The 20,887-nt window shown below is 43.1% G+C and overlaps 1 protein-coding gene across 6 annotated transcripts in view; it reads left to right on the top strand.

The window, feature by feature from the left end:
• Positions 1-20,887, top strand: part of TMTC4 (transmembrane O-mannosyltransferase targeting cadherins 4) — a 93,860-nt gene that overhangs the window by 50,381 nt on the left and 22,592 nt on the right. For all 6 annotated transcript variants that reach the window (XR_003857141.1, XM_029604509.1, XM_029604505.1 and 3 more), the window contains 5 exons: positions 2,990-3,161; positions 3,291-3,422; positions 7,109-7,188; positions 13,788-13,895; positions 14,436-14,577. Coding sequence is in view for 5 of the 6 variants with exons in the window: in XM_029604509.1 (XP_029460369.1) it covers positions 2,990-3,161; positions 3,291-3,422; positions 7,109-7,188; positions 13,788-13,895; positions 14,436-14,577 (634 nt within the window). In the remaining variant the exon portion in view is untranslated. The remainder of the gene's footprint in view (positions 1-2,989; positions 3,162-3,290; positions 3,423-7,108; positions 7,189-13,787; positions 13,896-14,435; positions 14,578-20,887) is intronic.

Raw genomic sequence — 20,887 nt, 5'->3', positions numbered from 1 at the left:
GAGGGGATGACCCGTTCTCCTTCCCCCACTAACATCTGGGGAGGTGGAGCTCACTCGGGCTTATTTGTTCAGGGCTCTGCACCCCCTGTAGGGTTAGCACTGTGAATGACTGGCGTTTGTCCCAGCCTTAAACCCGCTAGTAATAAAGCCCTTTGTAGAAATAGGAGCTTTAGATTTTCAATATGGGAATCCTATGTGACTTCTATGTGCGATTCCGCCTGCTGCGGTGCGGCCGGCTATCGCGGGCACAGCGCCACCATAAAAGGTGATGCCATTTCCCACGTTACTGTTCTAAACATTATCGTCGGCAGCGGTGCCGCCGGCCTATTTCCCTAATCCCCTCCCCGACTCCTCCCCTCCACCTAAATTGAAATGCTACCGCCGCGATAATGGCCTCTCGCGGGTTGGAGAATAACCCCCTCTTGCTTGCTAGCGTTTCTATTTTGTACACGTGCGGTTCTTGCTCAGTAAAAATACATTAAGAGCTGTAATAATTCTTTCAGGTGATGTCATCGGTAGACGGTGCTTCTGTGTTCTTTGCTGATGTGCTGCTGACAGCTCCTGAAAGGATCAGCCAAACCTTTGCATTCTGCTGTTGTTAATTTTTCACCAGAGGAATATTTTAAAACAAACAACCTTCAAGGGAGCATTGCCGTTTCCTTTGCTAACTTAGAAGCAAGATACAGGCAATGGCTTTGTTTTAGTCCAGAACTTTCCTTCTCTTCTTTGGAGCTTCCAGTTCAATTAGCACTAGACCCCCATTGAGCTACAGTATGATATGTTTTCATTCACAACGACCTGGGCATTTTTACCCTGTTTTGTAACCCCCTCTGAGCCCAGTCATTGCAGTCACAGTCCTCAGCCTGGGACCATGCACAAAAGCTTCCTGCAGTAGTGGGTTCTGCCATTAGGTGTCACTGTTGTGTGTTGACTGGAACATCCTCCCCACCATGGACTGAGAATGCCGCCTCCCCCAAAAGGGAAGGTTAATTTTTTTTGTATAACGTTAAGCAAATGTTTTATGTAAATATTATGTGTGGAACCATTTCTTGTGGTTGAGTTAGGACTTGAATGATGGTTGTGAGTGAGAGGATATATGCAAGTGTTTGTTCTACTAAAGCATGCATGGAGACTGAGAATGTGGTGGTGAGCTGAGTTTGAATAGGAGGGGGCATTTGTGCTGTGTGAGTGTATTAATCCTTGTCTAAGATCAGGATCTAGCAAAGCACTTTTAAAATGAGGAGTATAGAGAAAGCAATCCTCTCTTGTTTAAAACAGTTTTTACCTTGCACAAATCAGTAAGTGTTTTTGTTTTAGACAAAATAAAGTTTTGTAACCTTTCCTGTGATGGAATAACCTATAAAGGCACAGAGACAAGGCCAATTCTAATCTCACAATTCAAACAAGAGAAAAGGCCAGTAATTAAAGACTTCTCCTTCAAAAATCAATCCTCCAGTGACATCAGAAGTATGCAGTGCTAAACCTTGAATCTGTTCTTATGCCACGCTGTGGGCTCTATACATAGTCATAATGCACTATTAAGCAAATCATTTACCACTGAAGATTAGAAACACTTATCAAGTCATAAATCAATACAAAAAAAACAAACAATTGGAAAGTACTTATTCTCAACAGAGCCAACATGTCTTCATCTGTTGATGTGCACAGAAAGGACCTGATTCCATGATGTTTTGGCACATCTGTGCCTGCTTCAGGGGTCACCAAAAGGATTTATGTAAACTAAGGACAAAAAAATAAATAAATGAATATTGTTTTAGAGTCTGAAGTTTTTCCTGTAGTGCTTTCATTTTTTGTGACATCTGGTAGCTGCTATCCTGATTGGTTGGGTATGCATACTTTGTATGTCAGGGCTTTTATAAAGTTGTTGAAGGCGTTTTTTTGTTTGAGCTATTGAGACATCATATATGTTATGAGTTAAGTATGTGTTTATGATTATGTGAACTTAATGGTTTGTTACTTTTTTGTATTGATATTTTTTTTGCCCTTTCTTAGATAAGTCCTGTTAGTGACCCCTGAAGCAGGTACAGTTATGTCCATACTTTTTTGGGAACTTTCCAGGTACTTATGGCCTGGATTGGCCACTGTTGGAAACAGGATGCTGGGCTTGATGGACCCTTGGTCTGACCCAGTATGGCATTTTCTTACGTTTTTGGTGATGTCGTCCTTTTCGTGCTCTGTTGAGAAGTACTTTTCAATTATTTTCTGTTTTGATTTAAGACTTGATATGTGTTTCTAGTCTTGATTGGTAAATGATTTGTTTAATAGTGCATGACTGTGCAGCATAAGACAAATTCAAGCTATAGCACTGCATACTTTTGATAGCACTTGCGGGAAGATTTTTCAAGAATTTAAGACTTTATTGGTTTTTTCTATTTTTATGTATAAAATGATAGAGTGAAATAGCACAGTTTGTTTCAGCTTGGCTTGCTGATTTATCCATGAGAAGAAAAAAAATCAGTCCCATACACTTAAATCAGAGCTGCACAACATTGGCGTCACTGGAAGGATTATAGACGGCAAATTAAATTTCTGTATGGGTCTCAGTAAGCCATCTGTGGCAGACCACTTACTGTATGTCTCAAATCTTTTTTTAGACTCTTCCAAATGTTTTTTCACCATCCCAATTCTCTCCTAAAAGTTAAGTTGTGGGTTTTTTTTTTTTTTTACCACAGTTGCTATTTGTTGAAACTTGAATATTCCAAGATATTTTTTCTCCAGAATCGAAAAAGATTAGGAATGAATTAACCTCTTTGTTTAAAAAAAAGTATATGTAGGTGAAATATAGACATGAAATGGAAAGAAACGTATACTTTGTAAAAGTTCATGTATATGTTAAATATGGATAGATATTGTGTTGAGAGAATTTTATGTTAAAGAATTTTGTGCTGTATATGTTAGAATAATACATTCCTTCACTTTATCATTACTACTAATTTCTATCTTAAGATGCTTATTTTATCATTTACAGAATTCTTTCATTGGGACTGGGATTTCTCACAATCCCCTTTCTTCCTGCAAGTAACTTGCTCTTTCGTGTAGGATTTGTTATTGCAGAGAGAGTCATCTACCTCCCCAGTGCTGGATACTGCATGCTACTTACGTACGGATGCAGCATATTAAGCAGACAAGTCAAAAACAAGGTATCTTAAAAAGCAAGTAACGAAGGGACAAAAGATGATTATCTACGTATTTGCTTTGACAACGGGTAAAATTGTCCTTGTCAATAAAGTTATCTGAATTTGATACTGAACATGTCTTCTTTCTTCAAGAAACTTATTGCTGCGGCTGTACTAGGAATTGTGTTCACAAATACGCTGCGCTGCATTATCCGCAGTAACCAGTGGAGGTCTGAGGAGCAGCTTTTCAAGAGTGCCTTGCCTGTGTGTCCTCTCAATGCTAAAGTAAGTGAAGCATTTTCCAAATCTTTAACATTTCATTATTTCACGTGACAAAGCAGTCGTGACCTGTTTCTCTGGCGTGACACTCACGGATTGTTCTGCTGGAACAAGCGTCCGAGCACCCAGTGCAGTAAATTTCCAAGTTATTGTTAGTTACCCGCGGTATGCAGACAACCTGTACTGCCGTAGGTCGATGAGGACACGAAGCACTATTTATTGGGAGGTTTTTTTTTTTCCAGTTTATACCTTCTTAAAGATGTTGCTTGCAAGGGGGTAAATAATACTTAGCATGTTGCACCCTGATCGCATGGTTTTGAAATCTAAGGGGGCAATTTTCAAATCTACGTTCATTAATGTAAAGTCTGGGAGTATTTTTACCTGTGGGCTTTGTTCCACTTTTCAAAGGAAAAATATAAGCATTGCTTTCCCTTTGAAAATTATCTTGGGAAAAAGTACTTGCACAGATTTGCACCCGCTTTTTCTGTGGATATTTTTTAACTTGCAAATAATGTGCATAGTTCAAAAACTGTATCTATGCATTCAGATTAAATGTAACTGTAAGGAATGAGGTAGGCGAGAACAAGGTAAAAGTAAAATATGTTTATTGATATACAATCTTAACAATTCTAAGTATCTAAGCACTAAAATATACAGTTCTAGGCACTAAAATATACAGTTCTAGGCACAAAAATATACAGTTCTAGGCACTAAAATATACAGTTCTAGGCACTAAAATATACAGTTCTAGGCACTAAAATATACAGTTCTAAGCATTAAAAATATTGCTAAGCATATACATCTGTATTCGTGCACAGTATTTCGGCCAATACTCACTACACCCTTTTAATCATCAGCCTGGCAAGGAGAGAGCGCATCACAGGCGAAAAAGGGGTGTCTCTTCACTTTGTACGTCTACAAAGGACAAACATCACTTTGCATTTCTGCAAAGAAAAAGCATCACTTTGCATTTCTGCAAAGGAACTCTCTCAGTTTGTCAGCCACAGCTACTTGTCTTTTTTAGCCTAATGTAAACACGTGTGCGTGCTGAATTAATCTGTGTTTATGTTAGGACAGGATTACTCGCTATCCTTACCAGCAGTCCCAGTCTAAACTATGCATTCCAGACTCAAGGATGGTTTAGTCAGGTCATCCTACTCTGTGCTGTACGTCAAACATGCTGAGCTGATTCTGCAGTTTCCCTTACAGTAACATACTATGATTGCAATTTTCAGAACTCATTTACCTTTGATAAGTGTACTTAAAGTAGGTAAAACCTATTGACAATTCAATCGCACATTGTAACCGTTTTCAAAAACCCACTTGCATGGGTGAAGTACATTTATACTTGTAAATCACAGTTTTAAGCACATAAATGCTTTTGAAAATCAGGCATATTATTTCCTTCCTCCAACCTAAACACGCCCCTGTGAATGCCTACGTCTCACCGGCATGAAAGTAGGTGTGTTCTTTATCCCCAGTCTTACTTTTACACTGGTAGGGACTGGGCAGTTTTCAGCCAGATTGCTCACCTGAGTAAATGGCCTTTGAAAATTGCTTTCTTGTCTTTTGTCAGTACATCTGTGTTTTATTGCTTTATATCACATTTGTTTTAAAGGCCATTTATGCACATAAAATACCATTTTATGCATGTAAATGCTCTGTAGAAAATTTGCTGGCCTTTGCGTGAAAAAAGTATACATACAACTCGATCTCGTGCATACTTTGTACACACGAAAAAAAGGCATTCTGGGGAAAGGAGGTGGGAGAGTTCAGATTTACACAGATACTTTGATTTAAAAAAATATGCTATTACATCCACACGCGTGCCAAGAAAAGGTGTCATTTTGGGTGAGGGAGTTTGTGAACGTTCCCAGAATTTTCTAAGCAAAAGTAACATCTGCAAGTAAAAAGCACCTGCAGACTTTCCCATCTTGGAAAGCTTATCCACTCTGGGGATAGTTTTGTATCTGCCTGCGGCGGTATGAAGTCCGAGGATAAAAGAGACATACGTTTTCAACTGCACTCGTACTTTGCATTGAAAATGACAATGCTAATTTCTGTCTGTGTAGTTTTCCTAAGAAAATTTAGGCAAGTACTTTTGGATATTTAAAAGTTCACGCGAAAGTGCCAACCTCTCCCTAAGGCCCACCCTGGGAATCCTTTCCCTGCTGTAGGTGAAATTACAGGTGAACTTACCTGTATAGAAGGAGGGCAACTTTCTGTGGCTGAAGCATTGCTTCACCTGTGGAAATTAGTCTTAAAATGACCTTCCCTGTGTCTGTATTGTTTTCCCCTCTCCCCCAATCAAATATTCAGTTCACTTACTTGAAACACGGAGCATTGAAATTAATATGGAGATGCTTTATTATGTTGTTTTTGTTGGGGGGTGGGGTTGTGGATTTTTTCTATTTACTAAATATATAGGTCAAATAGCATGCTAAATCGATTACAAATTTATTTAGGGCATCTGGAAATTTGAATAGGAAAGTTTTGAGGAAAAATGAGAGAATATTTGTATGGGAAATTTTTCCAGAAAATTTTCCACATCAGAATTTTATGGAAATTCCACATTTCTGACTATTGCTAGGTCTTCCGTTGTTGCCCCATCTATTTATGGGCCTTATTTCTTCCCTCATTTCTGCTTGTGAGGATTGTTAAGCAAACCTTCACTCTGTGGAGTCAGAAAACACACCGTATCCAAACTTTCTTCTTGCACTTTCACTATTAATATTGACCAAGCATAATAACGACTGCCTACCTTCCAGCAGCTTCAAGTTAGGTCAGAGATGTTTTACAGTAGCTGCCTTCTCCTGGAGACACAGGGGCCATCTGATCCCAGCTGGGCTTACACTCTTATTCCCCTTCCAGCTGGGTCCTGCCCAGACAGCTCCCTCCCTCTGAAGGAGCTAAGGTGCTCCAGGCTAACAGCCTGGTCCCACACATGTAAAAAGAGGGAAAAACGGGGTCACTCCATTACTTACCCCTTCTCAACTTGGACCCCTTGGAACGAGCGTTTGCCACTCAGCCTGGATCCCCTGCAGGGAAGTGCTTCATGTCTTCATCTGGTCTCTCCCCTGCTAGGGTTGGGATCGGGGTTCTCAGGTCAGACTCACTCCCACACATTAAAGTTACCTTCGATATCCATATTAGTACCACCCAGTGTCCGCCCATAGTCCTGTAATTGATTCCATCGTTGACTTGGGGTTAAATTCCTCCCCAGCGGGATTCTTTGGACTGGCTGAGGGATTTGTAGCGAGTATCCGTCACTCTTCTTTCCGGTGACTTGTGACTCCTCTGCAACATCATGGTCGCCTCCCCCCCTCTAGTGATTCCCTCCTGCCTCTCGTTGACTCCTCCTCAGTGCCACCACGCGTTGTCTCCTTTGCAACCCCTTTGGCTGGGGTCTCTACGATCCCTCTCTTAGGGATGTGGGCCTCGAGGACCAGATGTGAATATCCATGTGTTAGACACCCGCCCAATTTTCAAAGTCAACTTTTGCATTTAAACTTGTGTTTGAAAATCAAACACCTTTTGTAGAGGTTTGAAAGTACTCGCACAAATATGCAGTTATTCACACTACTGAAATCTAGACCATAAGGTTTACAATCTCCTATGTATGTGCAAAAACAAATTACCTGTTTGGTAAATCTGAAAGGAAAATGTATACAAACTGTGATTTGTATCTTCAGGTGCACTACAATGTTGGGAAAAATTTGGCTGATAAAGGCAACCAAACAGCTGCTATTAAATATTACAGGGAAGCTATAAGGTATTTATCACTTCATTGATTCATTGATCTTTCTTCAGAAATATATTGGAAACCAGAATGTTTCTTCCTTTGAAAAACGTGTTTTGAAAGTTTAGAAACTTTATAATTTTTCTTTATTTTTTGGATTTCGCTTTAAATTTCTCTGTCTCCCCCACATTTCCTTTTAACATATGGGGTTGAAGGGGTATTTCCTATGATTAACAGATGATGATTGTATTTCCATTAATATTTTGTAAACCTCCATTTTCTGATGCAAGAGTCATCTTGTTAAATATGTTAAGAACATAAGAAAATGCCATACTGGGTCAGACCAAGGGCCTATCAAGGCCAGCATCCTGTTTCCAACAGAGGCCAAACCAGGTCACAAGTACTTGGCAAGTACCCAAACACTAAGTCTATTCCATGTTACCGTTGCTAGTAATAGCAGTGGCTATTTTCTAAGTCAACTTATATTAATAGCAGGTAATGGACTTCTCCTCCAAGAACTTATCCAATCCTTTTTTAAACACAGCTATACTAACTGCACTAACCACATCCTCTGGCAACAAATTCCAGAGTTTAATTGTGCGTTGAGTGAAAAAGAACTTTCTCCGATTAGTTTTAAATGTGCCACATGCTAACTTCATGGAGTGCCCCCTAGTCTTTTTATTATCTGAAAGAGTAAATAACTGAGTCACATCTACCCGTTCTACACCTCTCATGATCTTAAACACCTCTATCATATCCCCCCTCAGCCGTCTCTTCTCCAAGCTGAAAAGTCCTAACCTCTTCAGCCTTTCCTCATAGGGGAGCTGTTCCATCCCCTTTATCATTTTGGTTGCCCTTCTCTGTACCTTCTCCATCTCCATTGCAATTCACTTCTCCTAGGCCTACCCAAAAATGCCATCCGCCCCTTACAAATCCTGCAAAATACCGCAGCCCGTATCCTTACTAACACAAACTCAAAGGAACATATTACGCCAGTTTTGAAAGAGTTACACTGGCTCCCCATTCAATCTCGCATACATTAGAAGACACTAACACTTATCCATAAAGCCCTCCACAATCCTGAAATGAAATGGTTTAATAACTCACTACAATTTCAAACATCTATTAAACCCACCAGAAATCCATACCTCGCCACCTTACAGACCCCCTCGCCCAAACTATATAACCATGCCGCCACTAAAGCACGAGCGTTTTCCTTTGCCGGCCCCTTGTTATGGAATACTATGCCCTCTGAACTATGCCTTGAGCTATCTCCCAAAACATTCAAGCAAAAACTCAAGACATGGTTATTCACACATGCCTATACTTGATATACATATGTCTATCTACTCCTTTATATGCCCTGCCTTATTTACCCAACACCTCCTTTTTATATACCATCTCTGATTTCCCCTTATATCTGCTTCTACTCTCAATACCCTTCTATATAACTGCTCTTAATTGCAATCTAAATGCTATCTCCCCCCTCTTACCACCTCTAACTTAGAATTCCATTTCTTCTTTACCCTTCCCTAACCTCATACCTAAATTCCTAGAATCCCTATATTCTCTAGAGATGTGAATCGTTTTCCATATCGTCTTAACGATAGAAATCGTGTGGCAGGGCAAGAAAATCGTGTTAGGCACGATTTTTTAGTTAAAAAATCGTTAAAAATCGTTTTTTCCGATTAGTGCGCACTAACGGGAGTTAGTGCGCACTAACTGAAAATGATACAATTTGACACTTTTCAGGTCAGTTAAGGTCAGTTTAGGAATGAATATGTATTCCTATTGGCTGCCCTCTTATTTATTCATGTTACCAAGCTTCCCACTGACAGTATATGGGGGATGGGAAATGGAAACAGTTGGTAGCTTGACAAAACAAGTAATGTGATCAGTTAATGTGACTAGAACTTGTGCCCTAACCCTGATACCAGGGGTATTGTGATCTTCCTGCACACAGTGCCCTATCCCTATTAATACCAGGAGTGTTGTGATCTTCCTGCACACAGTGCCCTATCCCTATTAATACCAGGAGTGTTGTGATCTTCCTGCACACAGTGCCCTATCCCTATTAATACCAGGAGTGTTGTGATCTTCCTGCACACAGTGCCCTAACCCTGGCACCAGGGGTGTTGTGATCTTCCTGCACACAGTGCCCTATCCCTATTAATACCAGGAGTGTTGTGATCTTCCTGCACACAGTGCCCTAACCCTGGCACCAGGGGTGTTGTGATCTTCCTGCACACAGTGCCCTAACCCTGGCACCAGGGGTGTTGTGATCTTCCTGCACACAGTGCCCTATCCCTATTAATACCAGGAGTGTTGTGATCTTCCTGCACACAGTGCCCTATCCCTATTAATACCAGGAGTGTTGTGATCTTCCTGCACACAGTGCCCTAACCCTGACACCAGGGGTGTTGTGATCTTCCTGCACACAGTGCCCTATCCCTATTAATACCAGGAGTGTTGTGATCTTCCTGCACACAGTGCCCTAACCCTGACACCAGGGGTGTTGTGATCTTCCTGCACACAGTGCCCTATCCATGGCACCAGGGGTGTTGTGATCTTCATGTACACAGTGCCCTATCCCTATTAATACCAGGAGTGTTGTGATCTTCCTGCACACAGTGCCCTATTCCTGATACTGGGGGTGTTGTGATCTTCCTGCACACAGTGCCCTAACCCTGGCACCAGGGGTGTTGTGATCTTCCTGCACACAGTGCCCTATTCCTGATACTGGGGGTGTTGTGATCTTCCTGCACACAGTGCCCTATCCCTATTAATACCAGGAGTGTTGTGATCTTCCTGCACACAGTGCCCTATCCCTAATACCGGGGGTGTTGGGATCTTCTTGCACACAGTGCCCTATCCCTGATACCGGGGGTGTTGGGATCTTCTTGCACACAGTGCCCTATCCCTAATACCGGGGGTGTTGGGATCTTCTTGCACACAGTGCCCTATCCCTAATACCGGGGGTGTTGGGATCTTCTTGCACACAGTGCCCTATCCCTGATACCGGGGGTGTTGGGATCTTCTTGCACACATCCCGGTATCAGGGATAGGGCACTGCATGCAGGAAGATCACAACACCCCTGGTATCAGGGATAGGGCACTGTGTGCAGGAAGATCACAACACTCCTGGTATCAGGGATAGGGCACTGTGTGCAGGAAGATCACAACACTCCTGGTATCAGGGATAGGGCACTGTGTGCAGGAAGATCACAACACCCCTGGTATCAGGGATAGGGCACTGTGTGCAGGAAGATCACAACACCCCTGGTATCAGGGATAGGGCACTGTGTGCAGGAAGATCACAACACCCCTGGTATCAGGGATAGGGCACTGCGTGCAGGAAGATCACAACACTCCTGGTATCAGGAATAGGGCACTGTGTGCAGGAAGATCACAACACTCCTGGTATCAGGGATAGGGCACTGTGTGCAGGAAGATCACAACACTCCTGGTATCAGGAATAGGGCACTGTGTGCAGGAAGATCACAACACTCCTGGTATCAGGAATAGGGCACTGTGTGCAGGAAGATCACAACACTCCTGGTATCAGGGATAGGGCACTGTGTGCAGGAAGATCACAACACTCCTGGTATCAGGAATAGGGCACTGTGTGCAGGAAGATCACAATACCCCGGAGGAGTGAGGGTCAGGCAGCTCCCCCCTGTCTGCGAAGCCAGCCTCTCACTAGTAATGCAGGGAGGGAGCTGTCTCAGACTTCACCATCCTCCCCCCCCACCCACACACCATTCACTAGCTGGGACATGGGGGAAGTCAGGAGTGAGGGTCAGGCAGCTCCCCCCTGTCTGTGAAGCCAGCCTCTCACTAGTAATGCAGGGAGGGAGCTGTCTCAGACTTCACCATCCACCCCCCCCCCCTCACCCACACACCATTCACTAGCTGGGACATGGGGGAAGTCAGGAGTGAGGGTCAGGCAGCTCCCCCCTGTCTGTGAAGCCAGCCTCTCACTAGTAATGCAGGGAGGGAGCTGTCTCAGACTTCACCATCCTCCCCCCCCCCCTCACCCACACACCATTCACTAGCTGGGACATGGGGGAAGTCAGGAGTGAGGGTCAGGCAGCTCCCCCCTGTCTGTGAAGCCAGCCTCTCACTAGTAATGCAGGGAGGGAGCTGTCTCAGACTGGTATCAGGAATAGGGCACTGTGTGCAGGAAGATCACAATACCCCGGAGGAGTGAGGGTCAGGCAGCTCCCCCCTGTCTGTGAAGCCAGCCTCTCACTAGTAATGCAGGGAGGGAGCTGTCTCAGACTTCACCATCCTCCCCCCCCCCCTCACCCACACACCATTCACTAGCTGGGACATGGGGGAAGTCAGGAGTGAGGGTCAGGCAGCTCCCCCCTGTCTGTGAAGCCAGCCTCTCACTAGTAATGCAGGGAGGGAGCCATCTCAGACTTCACCATCCTCCCCCCCCCCCTCACCCACACACCATTCACTAGCTGGGACATGGGGGAAGTCAGGAGTGAGGGTCAGGCAGCTCCCCCCTGTCTGTGAAGCCAGCCTCTCACTAGTAATGCAGGGAGGGAGCTGTCTCAGACTTCACCATCCTCCCCCCCCCCTCACCCACACACCATTCACTAGCTGGGACATGGGGGGAAGTCAGGAGTGAGGGTCAGGCAGCTCCCCCCTGTCTGTGAAGCCAGCCTCTCACTAGTAATGCAGGGGAGGGAGCTGTCTCAGACTTCACCATCCTCCCCCCCCCCCCCCCCCCCTCACCCACACACCATTCACTAGCTGGGACATGGGGGAAGTCAGGAGTGAGGGTCAGGCAGCTCCCCCCTGTCTGTGAAGCCAGCCTCTCACTAGTAATGCAGGGAGGGAGCTGTCTCAGACTTCACCATCCTCCCCCCCCCCCCTCACCCACACACCATTCACTAGCTGGGACATGGGGGAAGTCAGGAGTGAGGGTCAGGCAGCTCCCCCCTGTCTGTGAAGCCAGCCTCTCACTAGTAATGCAGGGAGGGAGCTGTCTCAGACTTCACCATCCTCCCCCCCCCCCTCACCCACACACCATTCACTAGCTGGGACATGGGGAAGTCAGGAGTGAGGGTCAGGCAGCTCCGCCCTGTCTGTGAAGCCAGCCTCTCACTAGTAATGCAGGGAGGGAGCTGTCTCAGACTTCACCATCCTCCCCCCCCCCCCTCACCCACACACCATTCACTAGCTGGGACATGGGGGAAGTCAGGAGTGAGGGTCAGGCAGCTCCCCCCTGTCTGTGAAGCCAGATTCTCACTAGTAATGCAGGGAGGGAGCTGTCTCAGACTTCACCATCCTCCCCCCTCCCCTCCCCCACACACCATTCACTAGCTGGGACATGGGGGAAGTCAGGAGTGAGGGTCAGGCAGCTCCCCCCTGTCTGTGAAGCCAGCCTCTCACTAGTAATGCAGGGAGGGAGCTGTCTCAGACTTCACCATCCTCCCCCCCCCCTCACCCACACACCATTCACTAGCTGGGACATGGGGGAAGTCAGGAGTGAGGGTCAGGCAGCTCCCCCCTGTCTGTGAAGCCAGCCTCTCACTAGTAATGCAGGGAGGGAGCTGTCTCAGACTTCACCATCCTCCCCCCCCCCCCCCCCCCCCTCACCCACACACCATTCACTAGCTGGGACATGGGGGAAGTCAGGAGTGAGGGTCAGGCAGCTCCCCCCTGTCTGTGAAGCCAGCCTCTCACTAGTAATGCAGGGAGGGAGCTGTCTCAGACTGGTATCAGGGATAGGGCACTGAGTGCAGGAAGATCACAACACCCCTGGTATCAGGAATAGGGCACAGGTTCTAGTCATATTGACTGATCACATTACTTTTTTTGTCAACTACCAACAGTTTTCATTTCCCATCCCCCCAACCATCACCTCAGTTGGAACCTTGGTAACATCAATAGATAAGAGGGCAGCCAGCCAATAGGAACACATATTCATTCCTAACTGACCTTACTGACCTGGATAGTGTCAATAATTTGTATCATTTTCTGTTAGTGTTCCTGAGTTTCCATTTCCATTTCCCATCCCCCCAACCATCACCTCAGTTGGAACCTTGGTAACATCAATAGATAAGAGGGCAGCCAGCCAATAGGAACACATATTCATTCCTAACTGACCTTTACTGACCTGGAAAGTGTCAATTTGTATCATTTTCAGTTAGTGCGCACTAACTCCCGTTAGTGCGCACTAACACGATTTAACGATTTTTAACGATAAATCGTTAGAATTTCTATTGTATCGTGTTCTATAACGATTTAAGACGATATTAAAATTATCGGACGATAATTTTAATCGTTAAAAAACGATTCACATCCCTAATATTCTCCAGCTTTGTTTAACTCAATTCAGTTAAGTTACACCTAAATGATCGTTTTGTTTTTAATTGCTTCTACTTGTTTTATGTTCAAATACCTATATATTAACCCTTGTTAAATGTATAACGCTCCGGCGTAAGTTCCTGTTCACTGTACACCGACGTGATATCTCTGATGAGCGGCGGTATATAAAAAAAACTATAAATAAATAAATAAATAATATCTTTTGCAATGAAAAATGTTTTGAAGGAATTGGAGAGCATGTAATGAAATGAAGTGTTTTTTTTACCTGTTTTTTCTTAATATTTAAGGTTGAATCCCAAGTATGTACATGCCATGAACAATCTTGGAAACATTTTGAAAGAAAGAAATGAGCTCCAGGAAGCAGAAGAGCTGTTGGCCCTAGCTGTACAAATACAGTATGTGGAATAAACAAAAATAGCTTTTTAAAAAAAGATAATTGATTTTGTTTTAATTATATTTAATTATATATTACATATTATATATATACATATTTTTATTTTTTTTTAATTGTAAATAGATTTGATTTTAATTGGATATTGTGGTATATTAAGAATTTACATGAACTAAACTAAAACTGAGCTAAAATAAGGACATCAGAGAAATGCGTGCACTTTTGGGTGGCCTTCTACAACATGAAGCAAGAATGCCTTATACAACGATTGTGTCTGTCCATCCGTCTGTGTCCTATTATCGGACGATAAACCACACAAATGAGATGCAATGTGAGAGTTTATACATAGAAGCATGAATACGATGATTGCAATATTATTGGTTTTGTTTCAGATTAAGTGCACTTTCGCATTTTTATGCGCTGTCCGTTTTTTGGTCTGGGATATAAGAATATCACTTCCGCGTGTATTGTTAATGGAGGACATTTTCCATTCTTGGTAAATTTGAAGTTTGTTTTTCTGATGTATGTTTTTTAAATTTGCTAGGCCAGATTTTGCCGCTGCATGGATGAATCTAGGAATAGTACAGAACAGCTTGAAAAGATTTGCCGAAGCTGAGAAAAGCTATTGGACGGCAATAAAACACAGAAAAAAATATCCAGACTGTTACTACAACTTAGGCCGTTTGGTGAGTTTTTAATTTAACTATTGTTTTCAGTCAAAATAGAAGGGTATTTTCTAAAATCTTAGCAATGGTTAGGTTTCAAGGGGTCCGTATTTCAGCGCGTTAACTGAATAAACACCAGGATTTTAAAAATTCCCACTTGCTGAACACCTCCAGTTTATCCGGCTGAGTAATTAGCTTTATGGATTTTAACCAAACGACCAAGAGGCGTTCCAAGGGCATTCTGAGGGCAGAGCTGAGTTAACCAGCGAAGTTAGATGGAAAGCTTTAGGACTGCATGAAAGCAGTCCTAGGGTCAGCCAGATAAACCCCTCTGGCTAATTTGCCAATGTGAGGGTGTTCTCAGCGGCTCACCCGTGCCACTGAATATACGCTATAAGTTAGCCAGATAAGTTTATCCGGCTATTATATGTAATCCTCACCGCTGGATATTGCCTTTTCTGCTCCAATAGATTGGGACAGTCTTGGCAGTAGGTGGTTATAATTAATCTCTTGTCATAGAGAGGAAAGAAAATTCATGATAAAAAATCTGTAGGAACATATTCAGCTAAGATTTTACCTCTAATAAGGAAAGAAAGCCCACTTAAAGCTGCTGATCATGTGCTTCTGTGGAAAGTAAAGAAATGTAATAAAGAAGACGATTGTCTGTAGTGTTACTAACCTCTGTATGTCCTAACGTTTAAAAACATTATTTTCAAAAGAAACCAGTGTCATCAGTACTTTTTATTGAGAGAGAAATATTATTTTTTAACATTCTTGTAAAAGAGAAATGAGAATTTATTTATTTTTTTTAACTAAAACTTAAAATACCCTAGCAGGTAGTAAAGAAGGTTACCCTACCTGTCTCGGGCTTTCATGCTGAATGTCTGGGTGTGTACGGGTGAATTCCTTGTACTGTGATTAGACGGCCACCTGTCAGTAAGTGTGTCTGTGCAGATAACCCGTGTTATTTCACCCTCCTTTGACTTTATAATGGCTGTTTTCTTCTTTTATATTCCAGTGATCTTTGCTTTGTTCTCCTTTAGCATAAAATAGTTTGTTGCCATAGAAATACCATTCTACCCCAAAATTTGATCTCACTGGCTTCCCCTCGGGCTGCAGCTATTATCAGCTGGTCTTTAATTTATAAGATTCCTGCTATTTTCTTGGAAGCGCTGCCTTGTTTGAAGCAGTGTCAGAAGCCAAATGTTAAACTGTTATATACACGCAGACGGCTTCATAGCGTGTTCATTTTTATGTCCTTCACAGCTTCTTTGCCCAGAGTGACCTTTGGCCTCTAGCTCACTTGCCTTTCTGCCCTCTCCTAGCAGGTGCCCTTCGTTGCAGCTCTGTACTGTCAGTTTAGGAGGGCAAGCAAAGGGAAAGGATCCTGGGTGTCATCGTAGACAATACTTTGGGAACCCTTGGCATAGTGTGTGGCGGTGGTCAAAGAAGCAAACAGAATCTTAGGCATTATTAGGAAACAGAAAATGTCATAATGCCTTTCTATCGCACCTGGAGAACTGTATGCAGTTCTGATTCCCCGCATCTCAAAAAAGACATAGTTGTACTGGAAAAGGTATAGAGAAGAGCAACCAAAATTGTAAAGGGGATGGAACAATTATCCTATGTAGAAAGGCTAAAGGGATTATAGGGCTGTTCTGCCATCTCTTCTCCAAGCTACGCTATGATAGAGCTCTTTAAAATCATTAATGGATCAGAAAGAATACATTATTTACTCTCTTAGAAAATATAGAGACAAGGGGGCACTCCATGAAGTTAGCAAGTAACACATTTAAAACAAATAGCAGAAAATTGTTTTTCACTCAATGCACCATTAAGCTCTGGAATTCATTTCCAAAGGATATGATGAAGGCAGTTGGTGCAGCCTCGTTTAAAGAAGGTTTCGACAAGTTCCTGAAGAAGTCCCTAGGAAAGTCATCGTTTATTGCCGAACATTAGCAATATGGGATGTGTTTACTGTTTGGGATTTTGCCAGGTACTTATGACCTGGATTAGCCATTGCTGGAGACAGGATATACTGGGCTTGATGGACCCTAACGTAACACAGTCCGAAAGAGACACAATGCATCGTCTTCCAATGAGATTGTTAACTCAGCATTTATTTCTAAGAGGGGTGCTAGATCGTGCCACAAACATCAGCCATGTTGAACAGCCCTTTATTTTAGATCAGGGTTCTTAGAGTGGGAAAGGATGGAGTTGGAACAGATATTTATGGTATTGTGCATTTCATACTTTGAATGCTTTTTCATATTTGTACATATTATGTGCTTTTATGTACATTTCTTTTAAAGAATTTTATTAGTAGAAAGCTATGCATTGAGCTCTGTTTAATATATATATATATGCTAGTTGCTTCTGGTAATTTGTATGTGTGTGTATCACTGTCATGTTGCACTGTACAGTTTTGTGTGAATGATCTCGTGTTTCTCTATTTCATGTTTCATGTTTAGGGTTCAGCACAACACCGTGCTGGTCTTTACACGTATATTAATGTTTATACACAGCTGTAATGTTAAAGTGTCCATTTATTTTATGTTTATACATTAAGAAAACAAGGGAACATTTTTAAAGAGAATTCAAGATCAGTGCTCTTGTTTTTTGCTCATCTCGTATGAGGTTTTCTTTTTCCTTAAGTAGTCGAGAACTTTAAATACTAGAGATGTGAATCGGAACCAGAATCGGATCCGATTTCAGTTCCGATTCACATCTCTATTAAATACTACTGTTGTCCAATGTCTTACCAGTAGGTCCTGAGTAACCCATGCTGAAATAAGTCAAAACCAGTTTGGGGCACACTTAGGGAGGGGGGGGGAGGGATCATGCAAATGTGGAATCAGATATTGAAACGAATTGTAAAGGGATGAGTTTTACTTAAATTCAGCTAAGGGGGGGGGGGGGGGACCAGACAGGAAGAGCCTAAATCACATTAAGCAAATGCAATAGATATTGAGAGACTTAGGATGCCTGAAGATGAGTTTTATTCCCTTCAAAAGCTAAAAGAAATGAGGTATCTGTGTTACCTTGTGTTATGTAAGCATGAGGTAGGAGCTGCTCAAAATGCCAAACAGCTGTTGCCATGGCAATCCAAGCATGACCTGGGTAAAGAAGCTTGTGAGCTCGCCAGGGAAGAGCAGTGTCGGCGGAGCCAGATGTGACCCCCAAGTTGCACAGATCTGCAATAAATTTAAGGAAGCAGAACAACACTTAAAATATCTGCACGGTGCCCTCATAAATGCCAAACATGAATGGAGCTTCAGAAAAACACATGGCATATAGAGACTCCTCTAAAGTAGCTCCTTCCAGCAAGTCAAAAAGTCATGAATGTGGCAACGTGGGAAGTTACAAGTTTAAAATTACAACCCCCCCCCCCCCCCCTAAATCAATGCTGAGAATTGACTGAGGCGGACCTGCACAGCTATAGCCCTGGTGACACGGTGCCAAAACAGCTTCGGCTGCCTCAATAGTGAAAAAAAATTAAAGAAACGGTAAAAGAACACCAGATTTTGAATTGGTTGCATGAATGGATATATATAGAGCCCGCGACTCCGTTTTGGGAACGGGGCACAATGGGCGCGAGCGGAAGGCAGCAAAGTCGAGGGAGGGAAGAAGGAAATGACGTGTCGGGGGAGGGGAGGGAGGCGCGGCGTTTGGTTAGCCGGGGCCGGGCCTTAAACTAGGAAGACATGCGGCGGCAACCCCCACTTCACTGCCCGGCGCAGACTGAATCAGCGTTCCCAGCCGCCCTCCCATTACTACTGTACCTTAGGGGACCCCTTAGATACCTGTCGCAGGTGACCAGCGCATTAGCTAGGCCTGTCGGGATTATACCTCTCGCCTTAGCAAGGGCCAGCGGCCCGGGAGCACGTGAGCAGGCAGAGACTATGAGCGGCCTAACAGGTTAGGACCCCGACCCTCGACGGCCTAGAGGGTGGGGGCGTGAAAGGGGGGCACTGAAGGTGTTCGACCGTAGACCCTGACTTCCACGGTCAGGTCGCGGGAAGCCCCATCCTATGACGACGCTGTGGCTACGACGGCCTGGTGTCTGCAACGTTACCACGGCTTCTACGGCCGGGGTTCCAACGTTCGCCAGCGGCAGTGCTGGCTCATCGCTTGCTAGTGGGGCGCTGGGCACCAGGAGTTAAACCTATATATATAGGTTTATATGGGGCGCTGGTCACCAGGAGTTAAACCTATATATATAGGTTTATATGGGGCGCTGGTCACCAGGAGTTAAACCTATATATATAGGTTTATATGGGGCGCTGGTCACCAGGAGTTAAACCTATATATATAGGTTTATATGGGGCGCTGGGCACCAGGAGTTAAACCTATATATATAGGTTTATATGGGGCGCTGGGCACCAGGAGTTAAACCTATATATATAGGTTTATATGGGGCGCTGGGCACCAGGAGTTAAACCTATATATATAGGTTTATATGGGGCGCTGGGCACCAGGAGTTAAACCTATATATATATAGGTTTATATGGGGCGCTGGGCACCAGGAGTTAAACCTATATATATAGGTTTATATGGGGCGCTGGGCACCAGGAGTTAAACCTATATATATATAGGTTTATATGGGGCGCTGGGCACCAGGAGTTAAACCTATATATATAGGTTTATATGGGGCGCTGGGCACCAGGAGTTAAACCTATATATATATAGGTTTATATGGGGCGCTGGGCACCAGGAGTTAAACCTATATATATAGGTTTATATGGGGCGCTGGGCACCAGGAGTTAAACCTATATATATATAGGTTTATATGGGGCGCTGGGCACCAGGAGTTAAACCTATATATATAGGTTTATATGGGGCGCTGGGCACCAGGAGTTAAACCTATATATATATAGGTTTATATGGGGCGCTGGGCACCAGGAGTTAAACCTATATATATAGGTTTATATGGGGCGCTGGGCACCAGGAGTTAAACCTATATATATATAGGTTTATATGGGGCGCTGGGCACCAGGAGTTAAACCTATATATATAGGTTTATATGGGGCGCTGGGCACCAGGAGTTAAACCTATATATATAGGTTTATATGGGGCGCTGGGCACCAGGAGTTAAACCTATATATATAGGTTTATATGGGGCGCTGGTCACCAGGAGTTAAACCTATATATATAGGTTTAACTCCTGGTGACCAGCGCCCCATATATTAGCCTTAGGTTAAGGAATGTTGTGTTTAATTTATATAGGTTATTCCCTAACTGTTTATACATTGGTGTTTCAATAATGAGGCATTTTGCATGGTTTTCAAAGATAGTGCTATTAGCATTTCAAGTGGGTTTAATGTAGAAGAATTGAAGGTATATACAGTAAGCCTATGTTTTACCTGGAAGCTATCAAGGAATTGACTGCTCTGTCAAATGCTTTGAAATTCTGTGGTCCATATTCAAACGTACTTAGCTGGATAAGTGACAAATGCTGAATACTGGCTATGTTCAGTGGCCACCGCTTACCCAGATAAGTAGTTACCTGCATAGTCAGTGGGCAGGCAGTGGATGTAACTGGGCAGCACTGCTTATCCAGCTAAGTAGTGATATTAAGACTTACCCAATTAAGTTAACAAGATTGCTCCGTAGCAAGTCTAAACTTAGCTGGATAAGTCTTATCCAGCTAATTTATTTATCCAGCTATGTCTGAATATCAACCTCAATAATTTGAGAATTAAGACTTCAGTTTTTGACCAGGTATTTGTTATGCCTTCATGTTTGTGTGTGAGATTGAACAAATTGCAGGTATTTTAACCACTGTGACCTCACAAGATTGTAAGCTCAGCACCTGATTAACAAGAACTCTTGAACAGGATACATACTCAGAACCAATGGATTGGCGACCTTATGTTGGATAATGACTGTTCTGTTTTGTGTTTTTTGTATGATGGGGAAAGAGCACACCCTGATCTTAATAATCTACTTATACTCTGGAGAAACTTGAGTATGTAAACAGAAATCTGAGCTAAGAGTTGCGCAACACCAACAATAACCACTAGGTCTCATTTTTACGAAGTAGCTTTTTGCATTGGAGAGACTTTTAATGAAATATACTGCTATTAAATAATACTAGCACATTTTATAATGGATTGTCAAAAATGATTCTATTTCCTAAACTCAGAAGATATCTTCTTTTGTTATATAGTTCAGTTGCAGTTATATTTGTATGTGTTCATATGCTATAATACAGTGGGCCCAATATTGAAAGGTCTCTGGCTATCTAAGTAGTCAGCTAAAACATCTGGCTGTGCTGCTGAATATACCCAGATAAATTCTAGTTAGCCAGATAAATCAGATTCAGATAATT

The sequence above is a fragment of the Rhinatrema bivittatum genome, chromosome 5 (assembly GCF_901001135.1).
Source record: "Rhinatrema bivittatum chromosome 5, aRhiBiv1.1, whole genome shotgun sequence".
In the NCBI taxonomy this organism is placed as follows: domain Eukaryota; kingdom Metazoa; phylum Chordata; class Amphibia; order Gymnophiona; family Rhinatrematidae; genus Rhinatrema; species Rhinatrema bivittatum.
This window is presented reverse-complemented; position numbering and strand designations above follow the sequence as displayed.